Source organism: Prunus mume, linkage group LG5 (assembly GCF_029339155.1).
Source record: "Prunus mume cultivar Tortuosa linkage group LG5, ASM2933915v1, whole genome shotgun sequence".
In the NCBI taxonomy this organism is placed as follows: domain Eukaryota; kingdom Viridiplantae; phylum Streptophyta; class Magnoliopsida; order Rosales; family Rosaceae; genus Prunus; species Prunus mume.
In genome coordinates, this window is record NC_142702.1 from 11877671 (window position 1) to 11891322 (window position 13652).

Here is a 13652-nt window from a genome sequence, read left to right on the forward strand (position 1 = left end):
TTTCAAGCTTCTCCATGGCTCAAACTGATTATAGCTCTACCAATTTCAACATTGGGATTGATTTCCAACTAATCTTTATTAGAAGGTGCTGATGTGCAATTTCAATAGAGAAAAATCCTGTACAGCCTGAATCACATATGGCAATCTAGGCAGAAATCGACGTCCAATGTTTTGATGTCTTCCTAGACCTGGCAGTTCCTTTAATTTATTATGTAATAAACAGTTCTCCTTGAACTCGTTTGTTTTAATTTCAAACATATATTTTTGGCTAAACTTACCAGTTTTTAGTGTGGGAAATTATAAAGTCCTCACCCGTCTAAGGCAGGAAAAGAACTTACTTGGGAGATATTCCTTACCCAAATTCACAATCACTTGATCAAAGTCAATATCTTAGGGCGAAAGCTATTACATTTTAAAGTCTGTTAGGGTTTTTAACCGCTAATAGTGGCACGTTCAAACATAAAAGAAAGTTGATTTATTGACCACCAATGGTTTTCAAGTCAATAGGGAACTTTACCCTACCATCACAGGAACTACATCAACACGGGTAAACACCTTGTAAATGAACAACTGATTGAATGTTAAGATTTTTCGAACCTAACACCAGATTGCACCAACACCTCAGAAGATTCTAAAAATGTTCGTAAGTGTCTTGTTATTAACAACAATGAATGCTCAATTTCATCAACGATTTAAGAAGAAATCGATACATTGGCTTAAAGGATTTGAACAATAGAAAACTTAGACCTTGAGAATAAGAGCTGGAAGGCATACACAAACCTTGCCCTCTTGGGGTCTTCAATGACAATTCCAACGACTGATGTGGTGCCTGTTTTGGAACCATCAAAGAAAAGCTTCCAAGGGACAATTCGTACTAGGTGCACTAGATCTGGCAATTATTTGATTCCATGCTTGGTAAGTTCCAAATTCCCAACCTCTTGTGATACTATATTATCCATTTCTGTACTAGGATGGGCTATTAGGAAGTCAGCTACTGCTTGGCCTCTCATAGCTTTCTGTGGAACATACTGAAAATTTAACTCAAATAAAGCAAGCATCCACTTTCCTAAATGGCCTCTTAGCATAGGCCTGGCGAGCATATACTTGATTAAATATGGCAATGATATAGATAGTGAAAGGCAACATATAATGCCTTAATTTAGTTGTAGAAATGTATGAGGCCAAGCACACCCTTGCAATCGGTGAGTACCTCATTTCTACTTCTTGCAGGATTTTGCTTTAGTAGTAGATTGCCTGCTCTTTTCCTTCATTGTTTTCCTTGGTCAATAAGCTCCCAATGGATGTGTCCGATGCTGAGATATATAGCTTTAATGGCATGCCCCCTTCCTTGGTGGCATCATCACTAGTGGGCTGGCCAAATATGTCTTGATTTCTTCAAAGGCTTTATGCTGAGGTTCTCTCCAAACGAATTCTTCTTCTTCCTTGATTCTCAAAAGAGTGGAGAATGCATGCACTTTATTGGCAGAATTGCCTATGAATTTCCTTAAGAAATTTATTTTCCCTAATTGGCTCTGTAGTTGCTTCGTATTCTTAGGTGCATGAGCGTCAATAATAGCTTTAGCCTTGTTCTTGTCAACTTCAATGCACCTTTGATGCACTAAAAAACCCAAAACGTTGCATGCTGGTGCCCCGAAAGAAAATTTCTTGGGGTTCATTTTGAGCTTGAACTTCCTCATCCTAGTGAAGGCATCTGAAATTGATACTTAGGTGACAAATGGTAGATTTAATTACACAACCAAGACAAAACAACTCAGCAATCTTCACACACTTTAAACCTGGACCAAATACACGTATGGCTAGTCAACTGCTAGTCATGAACAATCACAATCAAGAGAACACACAGATCATGCCACAATGTACCTGCAACCCTAGAAGATTACTAGTGACAACCTACGCACTCAGAAGGACCCATCAATCTAGGCATCCCCTGTGCTAGCAACAACTATGTGAAAGTGTGTGAAATCATCAAAATCATGCAAACATCAAACAATAGATAAAGATGACTAGTCAACCACCAAGAACACAAACCCAAAAAAATTATAGATATGCAAAACAGATTTTGTTCACCCAGAAACCCACCATTGGGAAAAACTGAGTCATCAACCGACTGGCAATCCACTAAGTAAAAAGATTCTTACAAAGGAAATACAACCAAGCTCAAGGTTCACCTAGGTCTATTTAGGAATATGAGCAATACCTCCTTTGTGCAATCTTCTTCTCCAACTTAGCAAAACTTGAAGCTCAGTTCTTCATGGCAATGGCAGCTCCTTCTCCATTGCTCATCCCATGGCACAAGCTTGTAAGTTCCAACACGAACCAAAAACAATATTTGGATTCAAAGGAGAATGACTAATTTCTTCAAGAAACCATACTCTTGAAGAAATCAGTCTTGAATCTGACCTAGATATAAATGAGAGATGATTTGAATAGCTAGATGCAGATTCGGGTTTTCAAAAGCAGTTTTTCAAAAAGAAATCAATTGGAAAAACTTATAGATGAAAAATATATGGTTCTCTCTTGAGGAAGAAGAGAAAGAAAGCAAAACAATCTTTCCAAAAATTCCACGCAAAAGAGACAGCCGCCAAATGATCAAAATCGTGGCCTTTACACCAAAAATTCGTTAGGTCAGAAAACCACAGATGGCAGCAGAGAGAGAGAAAGAGGAATAGGACAAAACAGTTTGTTATCCAGTGGAAGCAAGGATGACTAGTCATCTGAGAAACGGATGACTAGTCATCATTTTATGAAGACTGTTTAATGTAATGATATGCAATGCTCAATACCTTTGTCAAATTGCTTGAGCCACCATAGAGCAGAGATTAGAGAAGAGCACCAATAAAAGTTTTCCTTAATCTAGACTTGAGCTTGATAAATTACATTACACATCCTATTACAAAGTTGTCAAGGGAAGCCAAAAGAAAATGGTAAAAACCATACATTAACAATCTCCCCCTTTTTGGCTTTCCTTGACAACACACTCTCTAAGAACACTCAACCCAAAACCGAGACTAATGAGATGATGAAGTGAGAGTTCCTGCAAGAACAACCAATCTTCCCGGCACAAAAACAAGCATATTATGACAGAAATTTTTAAAACAATATGCAATGTGGGGTTGAGAGTGTTCTCCCCCTTGTTGATAAGGAAAGTGCAAAAAGGCAGAGAGAGAGAAACAACATATAAAAGGGATTAACCACAAAGTGATAGGCATATAGGAACAAGGTTAACAACACATATTCATATATGGATGACTAGTCAAACAACAGTTGGTTAAAAACAATACAGAACATAGATTCATGACTAGTCAAATACTAGTTGTTCAAAACAGGACAGAACAACTCCTCCTATCACAATGCATAGACTACCCACAATGTGTTAACAAAAACAATCCCCCCTAGCAAAATGCACAGACTACCTGTAGGAGATTACAAAACAACTTCCCCTATCAAAATGCACAACCTATCCAGAATTAATCTTCCTAACAAGGACACAGCCAAGAGCAACACCAAGCTAAAACACCAAAGAGCCACCAGAATCCACAGAGTCATCCGAGTCCTCAACAGTGGCAGGATCAGGAGTATCAAGAGCAGCAGCAGCAGGAGTCGGTGGATGGAATGCGGCTCAAAAGATGCTGAATATACTCCTCCTTGGCAGCAAATGATCTCTCGAGAGAGGCATTCTCAGAGGAAGACGACACAGAAGTGAGAAAGGTTCTAGAAACTTTCTGGCTAAGGGCAGCAGAGGCCTTGCCATAAGGAGCAATGGGAGGATGCCACTGATTGGAATCATGAAATACCACCCCATTTTTCTCACAAAGGTGCTGAATCAGACAAGGGAAGACTAGAGTCCCCTTGTGCTTGGTACCATGACCAATGGTCTTTCCAAGAATGACATTATAAAGGATATCACCAAGGGGAATTTTATCATGATTCACCATGGAAATCATGAGTTGACAGGCAGCAAGAGTGGGATTAGAATTGTTCCCAGTGGGGAGAACATTATGACGGATAAAGTCCCACAAAAATTTATAAAACGGTGACAGGTAAGACTTGATAGGCAGACCTTTAGAAGTCAAAGGCATGGATTGATCAGTGTATGCCATAGATTTAAAAAGATCAATGGAGTAATCAGCAGAAGCAAGAGCAAATTTCGAATAATCAAAACCAGGGCACGATCGAAAACCTAAGACCCGATTGATAACAGATGGTCTCAGAGTAATGGGGACTGACCTAACAATTATCTGAAATTTTGACTCCTTAGGATCAGCAGGAAAGTTAGAGTAAAATTCTTGAATTACAGAGGCATTAAACTTACCAGAGAGAGAGTTTAGGGCATGAAGGTGGTAGTGCTCCAAAATTTGATTTGCAAACTCCTGAGCAGCCAAAGGAATAGCATCAAACTGGTAAGACCTCTCAGGAACAAATTTCCTTTTGGAGACAACTTCTTCAAAGAAGGAGGCAGCCTCAGAAGACACAAATGGAGAGGAATCTCCGACAGGAACAGAGGAAGAGGGACGGGTTCTAGGAGCCCTAGGAATTGAGGGAATGAAATCCACACTTTCAGTGGATTTGGATTTGGAACGACGGTGGTAAGTGAGGATAGGCTTTGAGGAAGACATGGCTAGCAGCGGGAATGAATTTCGAAGAGAGAAAAAAAATGAAATGGACAAGAAGACGAAACTGTCGAGAACAGAGAGAGAGAGAAGAGGGAAAAGACGCAAACAACACGACCCAAAAAAAGAAAAACCGCTGTAACCAAAATGAAAAAAAAAAACCGTCAAAACGAAAAAGAAAAAGACGCATCGGTTAAGAGACGAAGCGGATGACTAGTCAACCACAAGCAAGATGACTAGTCAACCCAGGCAGAATGGCACAGGCAGAACCGGATGACTAGTCAACCACAAATATGATGACTAGTCAACTAATGCAAACCAGAGCGAGTATCAAATGCAAAACACCCAGATGACTAGTCAACCATAAGCAAAGATGACTAGTCAACCAAAACAGCAGTATGATAAACACCAAATAATATCGATCCTGTGAAAGACAAGGTTTTGATTTCTAAAAACACAAGCATGAACTAGCACATATATCAAGTGATCAAAGTTGCATTAGCACAATAGCCTAGACCAAGTCTTCAACACATGAAGGAAAGGGAATGAAAAAGAAGAAAAGATTAAAACCATATGCAGTGTACATAGACAATCAACTCTGAGAGATAGGCAATGAGATGCAATTCATGCTCAGAGACAAGGCATATTTAGGAGAGAAGGTGTTTAGAGCCAAGGGACACAAGAGATGATATCTTATCTCTCTTGGAGAAACAAGTATACAAAGCATTCTTAAGACATGATCATAGTATGGGCTCACAGCAAAATATCATCACTCTCTAATGGCAAAATATTTGATAATTTATTTTGAGTTACTTGCACATCCCGAACATAAGTGCTTTGAATGGCCCAATTTTACGGCTCTTTGCTCTAGATTCTTCAATCAAAACACCTTATACCGTCCTAGAGCCGTGACTACATTGGTCACACTTCCTTTTTTTTTTTTTTTTTTTTAGAATTTTAAATAGATTGGCTAAGAGAGTGAGACTAGCTAAGAGATAATAACAAGAGCAGTCCAAAATGAAGCAAAGATACGTGGTTCACCAAGAGGACAAGATAGCACGATTTAAGTCTCATCTAATAGCATCTTAAACAAGAAAAGGGATTATGCACAAGTCAGACAAAGCACAAAAACATTCAATCATTCACACCATCAGAAATGAGAGATATGAACAGTGACATATCAACATCAAAACAAAACACAAAAAATTTTGGACTTGACTAGTCAACTACAAGCAAGATGACTAGTCAACTGTTTTGAAATGTGCTGAAGACAAAGAACAGACCAGCTAATCAATCAATTGAGCAAAGGCCAATGGATTGCCGAAGTGTAACATGTTTCTGAAAATCCAAGGCCTTGGTGAGTATATCTGCTAGCTGTTTTTCAGAGGGAACAAATTCCAAAGATAAAATGTTGTCTTCCACAAGATCTCTAATAAAATGGTGCCTAATGTCTATATGCTTAGTCCTAGAGTGTTAAACAGGATTTTTTGAAATATCTATGGCACTCATGTTGTCACAATAGATTAGAAAGGATGATTGAGCAAGACCATAGTCTTCCAACATTTGTCTCATCCAAAGGAGTTGAGTACAACAACTCCCAGCTGCAACATACTCTGCTTCAAAGAGTGGATAAGGAGACAGAATTATGTTTTTTGCTATGCCAAGCAACAAGATTGTTGCCTACATAGAAGACCCCCCCGGAAGTGCTTTTCCTATCATCACTACAACCTGCCCAATCAGCATCACTATACCCAACAAGATTGACACAAGTGTCATAGGTATACCATAACCCAAACTCAATAGTCCCACTCACATATTTAATGATTCTCTTAACAGCAAACAAGTGAGACTCTTTTGGATCACTTTGAAACCGAGCACACACACCAACACTAAAAGAAATGTCAGGTCTACTAGCAGTCAAGTAGAGAAGACTCCCTATCATGCTTCTATAGAGAGTTTGATCCACACTTTTGCCATGCAAGTCTCTATGAATCTTAGCACTAGTGCTCATTGGAGTTCTTGCAGATTTTGCCCCCTCCAAACCAAATTTTGTCACAAGATTTTTTGCATATTTAGATTGAGATACAAAGATCCCATCATGGCTTTGTTTAATTTGAAGACCTAAGAAATAGTTAAGCTCACCTACAAGACTCATTTCAAATTCACTAGTCATGACATGAATAAAATCTTGAACATGCAAATCAGAGGTAGAACCAACCACAATATCATCAACATACACTTGAGCAATCAAGACATCCTTTTTAAACCGTTTCACAAACAAAGTTTTATCAATGCACCCTCTAACATACCCATTTCTAGAAGATGAGAGGATAACCTCTCATACCATGCTCTAGGAGCTTGTTTCAAACCATAGAGAGCCTTTTTTAACCGAAACACATCATTTGGATGATGTGGATCTTCAAAACCCTTTGGTTGCTCAACATAGACCTCTTCATTTAGGACACCATTCAAGAAGGCAGTTTTGACATCCATTTGATAATGTTTGAATTTCAAATGACAAGCAATGGCAAGAAGCAATCTAACTTATTCTAATCTTGCAACAGGGGCAAAAGTTTCATCAAAGTCAATGCCTTCCATTTGAGTGTATCCTTGAGCAACCAATCTAGCCTTGTTTCTTACCACATTACCTTGCTCATCGTTTTATTTTTGAAAATCCACTTAGTGCGTATGACATTTGTGTTGACTTGTCTAGGAACAAGGTACCAAACATCATTTCTCACAAATTGATTTAATTCTTCCTGCATTGCAAGAAACCATTCACCATGGTGTAGGGCTTCTTTCACATTTCTAGGCTCTTCCTTGGAGACATAACACACATGGCTAATTTCTTGAGCAAGTTGCTTCCTAGTTCTCACTCCCTGATTAAGAGGGCCAATAATGACACTCTCAGTTTGAGTGAGAGGACTAAGATCAGTATGAGAGCTGGCAGCCTGGACAGATGAGATGGAACTAGAAGTTGAAAAGGTTGACAGTCAACCGGGACAGAATTTCCAAAAGTTGACAGGTCAACCACAAGATCCAGACCTGGAGATTCTTGCTCAGGAGGAGGAGGAGGTAAAAGATCATCCTCATCCAATGCCATCTCTGTAGATGTAGCAAAATCATCAATAGTGACATTTATGGATTCAATGATGGTTCTGGACCTACAATTGTACACTCTATAGGCTTGAGGTGGAATACCCTAGAAATATTCCCTTATCACACTTAGAATCAAACTTAGCAAGATGCTCCCTATCTCTCAAAATATAGCATGTGCTACCAAAGACCCTAAAATATGACACATTAGGCTTCTTTCCTTTCCAAATCTCATAGGGAGTTTGTTTGGTACTGCAGACCTCACAAATACCCTGCTTGAGATGTAACAAGTGTATTGACAGCTTCAGCCCAAAAGTGTTTAGCAAGATTTTTGCTATTTAGCATCACCCTTGCCATTTCTACAAGCACCCTATTCTTTCTCTCCACAACACCATTTTGCTGAGGTGTAATAGGTGCAGAGAACTCATGTTTAATTCCCATTTCTTCACAAAATTTCAGAAACTGAGAATTCTCAAATTCAGTGCCATGATCTGTTCTAATTCTAACAAGAGGTAGATGACTAGTCATCTTCTCTTTTTGCAAAAGGTGACAAACAGACTTAAACCTTTGGAAGGTTTCAGATTTCTCACGTAAGAATGAGACCCAAGTGAACCTAGAGAAATCATCAACCATGACAAGAATATATTTCTTTCCACCAAGGGACATGGTTTGGATAGGACCAACAAGATCCATGTGAACAAGTTCTAGACTAACATTAGTTTAAATGTGTTTAACCTTTTTGTGTGACACTCTAACTTGTTTGCCTAATTGACATCCTTCACAAACATGCAGATCAGATTTTTCAAGCTTTGGTAGACCACTTACTAACTCTCTCTTGGACAATTTATGCAAGTCTCTAAAATTCACATGTCCAAGCCTTTGATGCCACAAAACACTTGTTTCATTTACAACCTTGTTGCAAACTACTTCTTTTGCATCATTGACACCATCAATACAGTAGCAATTGTCCCTAGACCTTGCCACGCTAACAATCTCATTGTCACCTTTTCCAATGATTTTGCAGCCATGCTTGGAGAATCTAACCTCTACTATTCCATCGTCACACAACTGACTCACACTAATGAGATTGGATGTGAGACCTCAACAAATCTAACATTCTTAAGCTCGGGCAGACCAGGGATACAAACAGTACCTTTTCCAACAACTTGAGACCTATGACCTCCACCAAAAGTCACAGTGCCTCCATCAAAGGGGGTGAGGGATGAGAAAACATTTTTATCCCCAGACATATGTTTGGAACAACCACTATCAAAATACCAAGAGTTGGTGTTTGAAGCAGCAAAGGCATTTAGCACAACAAGAGATTTGGTATGACCTCTTGCAATCCAAGAAGACTTAGGCACAATGGGAGAACTCATTTTGAGGGAGACAAGTTTGGCAATCTTAGTAACTTCATTCATCAAATGATCAACTTGATCTTGCAAAGATCTGGGATTCCTTTTAGATTTTGAAGACAATTTTCTGGTCTTATCTTTGCTAAACATATGACAGACTGGTCGAATATGACCAGTCAACCCACACCTGTGACAAGTTGGAACAAACTTAAGTTTCTTGACAACTCTGAACATCAAGAGGTACAGTGACTGGAGTTTCTGATTTGACAAAATTAGTGGTAAAGCTAGACGAACTAGAACCAAAGTGATTAAATCCAAGGCCACCTTTGTCCCCATGAACTTTTCCCATATTCAACATTTTGTCAATTTTTGAAGCACCAATGGTCATAGATATAATCTTCCTATTTGCTTCATTCAATTCACCTAGGAGCTGTTTGTTTGAGTTCTGGAAACCAATGTTACTTTCCTTGAGCACATTAACTTGATTCTCAAGGTTACTCCTAATTGACACAAGAGCATCACTTTCTTTTTCTAGAGACTCAAATTTGTCACTTAACTCCTTTTTGGTTTCTTTTAGGATGAGAATTTCATGTGGAAGATCTTGGTTATTAACCTCAAGTTTGAGGCTCTCTTCTTTCAAACACAAGGTCTCTTTAAACAAACAATCATATTTTCTTCCTAATGACTCGTATGACAGGTCATCTGACTCGGAATCAGATTCATCAGACATGGGCTGCACAGAGGCAACAAAGGCAACATGTTGGTCATCAACATCAGAGGAAGATGAATCCTCTTGAGACCCTTCACTTTCACTCTCACTCCAGCTCACTTTCATGGCCTTGTCCTTTCCTTTGGAGTATTTTTTCTTATTGTTTGCACAGTCAGCAGCATAGTGTCCAATGCCTCCACATGTGAAGCACTTGACAGATTTTCTGAAATCTTTCGTGAAAGGTTTGACATCCTTATTCCTCTCATTAGACCGATCAGTTGATGGTCTAAATAGTTTCTCACTACCAGAGCTGCCCTCTCTAGCAAACTTTCCCTTATCCTTAAGAATTCTCCTAAATTTTTTGACAAACAAGGCCATCTCATCCTCAAAACCTGAGGATTTTTCACCAACTTTCAGAGAGGAAACATGCACTCCTTGAAGTGCAACATTTTTTGATTTTTTGGAGTCATTTTCTTCCATATTCAATTCCATCTCATAGGTTTTCAGTTTTCTTTGCTCTAAACCTAGACGGTAGAACACGAAGAATTTTCTGAACAACAAGAAACTCTTCAATGGGTTGACCTAGACTCATGGCTTCATTTGTGATCATCTCAACTCTCCCATGGAACTCAGAAATAGACTCAGTTTCAGACATCCTAAGTTCTTCAAATTGTGCAAGCACCATCTGAAGTTTTAGGGTTCTAACTTGGTCATTCCCTTCATGAACCACCCTTAGTTTATCCCAAGCTTGTTTAGCATTAGGGATATGTTGTATATGTGCAAATTGTGTGCTAGACAAAGCAGTAACTAAGGCATTTCTGGCCTTCTTGTTCGAATATGCACCAAACACCTCAGCTTCAGTCCATTCTGACCTAGGTTTGGGCACATCCTCACCAAAAACAGTCTTGACCGGAGCAACCCACTCTTTTGTGAGATACTCACTTGCATACTCATCAAGAGCATCAAGAAATATCTCAAATTTTTCTCTCCATGCAGCGTAGTTATTATCGTCAAAATAGGGAGGGGAGTTGCAAGATCCAGCAACTCGATCCCTTTCCATAGTGAGCACACCTAAGCACTCCATAGTGAGCACACCTAAGCACCAAAACAAATCCTAGGATCTCTCTATTTGTGTTAAGAGCTGACGCTCTGATACCAATTGAAATTGGTTAATTACACAACCAAGACAAAACAACTCAGCAATCTTCACACACTTTAAACCATGACCAAATACACGTATGACTAGTTAACTGCTAGTCATGAACAATCACAATCAAGAGAACACACAGATCATGCCACAATGTACCTGCAACCCTAGAAGATTACTAGTGACAACCTACGCACTCAGAAGGACCCATCAATCTAGGCATCCCCTGTACTAGCAACAACTGTGTGAAAGTGTGTGAAATCATCAAAATCATGCAAACATCAAACAGCAGATAAAGATGACTAGTCAACCACCAAGAACACAAACCCAGAAAAATTACAGATATGCAAAACAGATTTTGTTCACCCAGAAACCCACCATTGGGAAAAACTGGGAGTCATCAACCGACCAGGCAATCCACTAAGTAAAAAAAGATTCTTATAAAGGAAATACAACCAAGCTCAAGATTCACCTAGGTCTATTTAGGAATATGAGCAATACCTCCTTTGTGCAATCTTCTTCTCCAACTTACCAAAACTTGAAGCTTAGTTCTTTATGGCAATGGCAGCTCCTTCTCCAGCTCGTTCATCCCATGGCACAAGCTTGCAAGTTCCAACACGAACCAAAAACAATATTTGGATTCAAAGGAGAATGACCAATTTCTTCAAGAAACCATACTCTTGAAGAAATCAGTCTTGAATCTGACCTAGATATAAATGAGAGATGATTTGAATAGCTAGATGCAGATTCGGGTTTTCAAAAGCAGTTTTTCAAAAAGAAATCAATTGGAAAAACTCATAGATGAAAAATATATGGTTCTCTCTTGAGGAAGAAGAGAAAGAAAGCAAAAACAATCTTTCCAAAAATTCCACGCAAAAGAGACAGCCGCCAAATGACCAAAATCGTGGCCTTTACAGCCAAAAATTCGTTAGGTCAGAAAACCACAGATGGCAGCAGAGAGAGAGAAAGAGGAATAGGACAAAACAGTTTGTTATCCAGCTGGAAGCAAGGATGACTAGTCATCTGAGAAACGGATGACTAGTCATCATTTTATGAAGACTGTTTAATGTAATGATATGCAATGCTCAATACCTTTGTCAAATTGCTTGAGCCACCATAGAGCAGATATTAGAGAAGAGCACCAATAAAAGTTTTCCCTAATCTAGACTTGAGCTTAATAAATTACATTACACATCCTATTACAAAGTTGTCAAGGGAAGCCAAAAGAAAATGGTAAAAACCATACATTAACAGCATCTTTGAGATGTGACCACAAAATCATCAATGTAGACTTCCACAGTGTGTCCGATCATGTCATGAAAAATAGAGTTCATGGCTCTTTGATAAGTTTCCCCAGCATTCTTTAGTCCCAACAGACTCGTTGTTGGCCAAGCAATGCCTCTTGCATGAAGTAAAAGGACTATGGGCAAGCCTCCATTTTGTGAGAAGCATTTGGGAACTGATGGAGAGATTGGAAAAATGGAGGATTATGCATACGTTGAGAGAAGCGAATAGTCCAGCTGATTACCATTCCAAGTTAAGGTTAGCTATGAACAACCATTTTAGTTATTACTTTCCGAGTCCAAGGGACTATTGCTGTAGAATTTATTCACAACATTCAAGGTTATACAAGACTTCTAGAGAATTACCAAAATACGAAGTCCTCTTCTTTACTTTTAATTTTTACTTGGTTGGCAAGGGGAGCTGGGCAGAAGGAAAAGAGGCTCCTAGCTAAAGGTAGCTTGTCTCGCCCAGGAGGTGGGAAGAATTAAGAACAAAGTGGAGAACATGTGTGTAACATAGGAATCTGCCTACACACTCATAAGCTCCGGCAGCTTCTGGATATTGAAATGCAGTCTTATGGATGTCTTCTTCAGCAATCATGATCTGGTTATACCCTGCATTGCCATCCATGAATGATAGTAGCTGGTTCTGTGAAGTTGCATTAATCAACATATCTGCCATTGGCATGGAATATTCATCCTTTGGTGTTGCTTCATTCAGGTTTCTGTAATCCACGCAGATCCTGACCGCTCTAGTGTTCTTCTTCAGTACATGGACGATATTAGACAACCACATTCAGTGTATTTGGCTATCCTGATAAATTCTGCTTCTTGTAATCTCATAATTTCCTCCTTCACCCTTAGCTCAGTCACAACGGATATTATCCTCTGAGTCTGTTGAACAGGTCTGTAGCCTCTTTGATTGGTAACTTGTGGTCAACTAGATTCATATCCAGTCTTTGAACTAGTGAAGTGTGGCTATGATTTCTTTTTTGAGAGAATGATCAAAGAGATTACTCGCAAATGTTGGCCTAGGATCATCTTTGGTGCCAAGGTTGACTTCCTCTAGAGGATCGTGCACTCTTGCACTTCTAGGACCAAGTTATTACATAAGGATGGTGCCATGTCTATGATCTCATTACCATCAGACACATAATATTTCTCATTCTTCATTATGAATTCAGCCATATTGATGGCTTTTCCTTGCTTCATCAACCTCTTTTCCTGTCAGTAGAACACAAGATACAAAAATTATGCAACCATACCAAATAAATAAATTTGCATATGCAGTGATGTCATGAACTCACTCCCTTCTAATCCTACTAATTCATACCTTAGGTCACAAGCCTGCATGTCCCATACCATGCGTTTTATTACTGTGGCTCCGAATACTCTAAAATATGAACTAGCACCCATCTGTCTCTTAACCCA

At 39.1% G+C, this 13652-nt stretch overlaps 1 protein-coding gene and 1 pseudogene across 1 annotated transcript; both read right to left on the reverse strand.

Moving 5' to 3' along the window:
- Positions 1–6104: 6104 nt before the first annotated feature.
- LOC148916937 (secreted RxLR effector protein 161 pseudogene) lies at positions 6105–6868 on the reverse strand (annotated as a pseudogene).
- Positions 6869–10284: 3416 nt separating this feature from the next.
- LOC148916938 (uncharacterized) lies at positions 10285–10875 on the reverse strand. Its single transcript, XM_089052326.1, has one exon. It carries the CDS (start codon positions 10873–10875, stop codon positions 10285–10287), a length of 591 nt encoding a protein of 196 aa, XP_088908452.1.
- Between the last annotated feature and the right edge of the window lie 2777 nt (positions 10876–13652).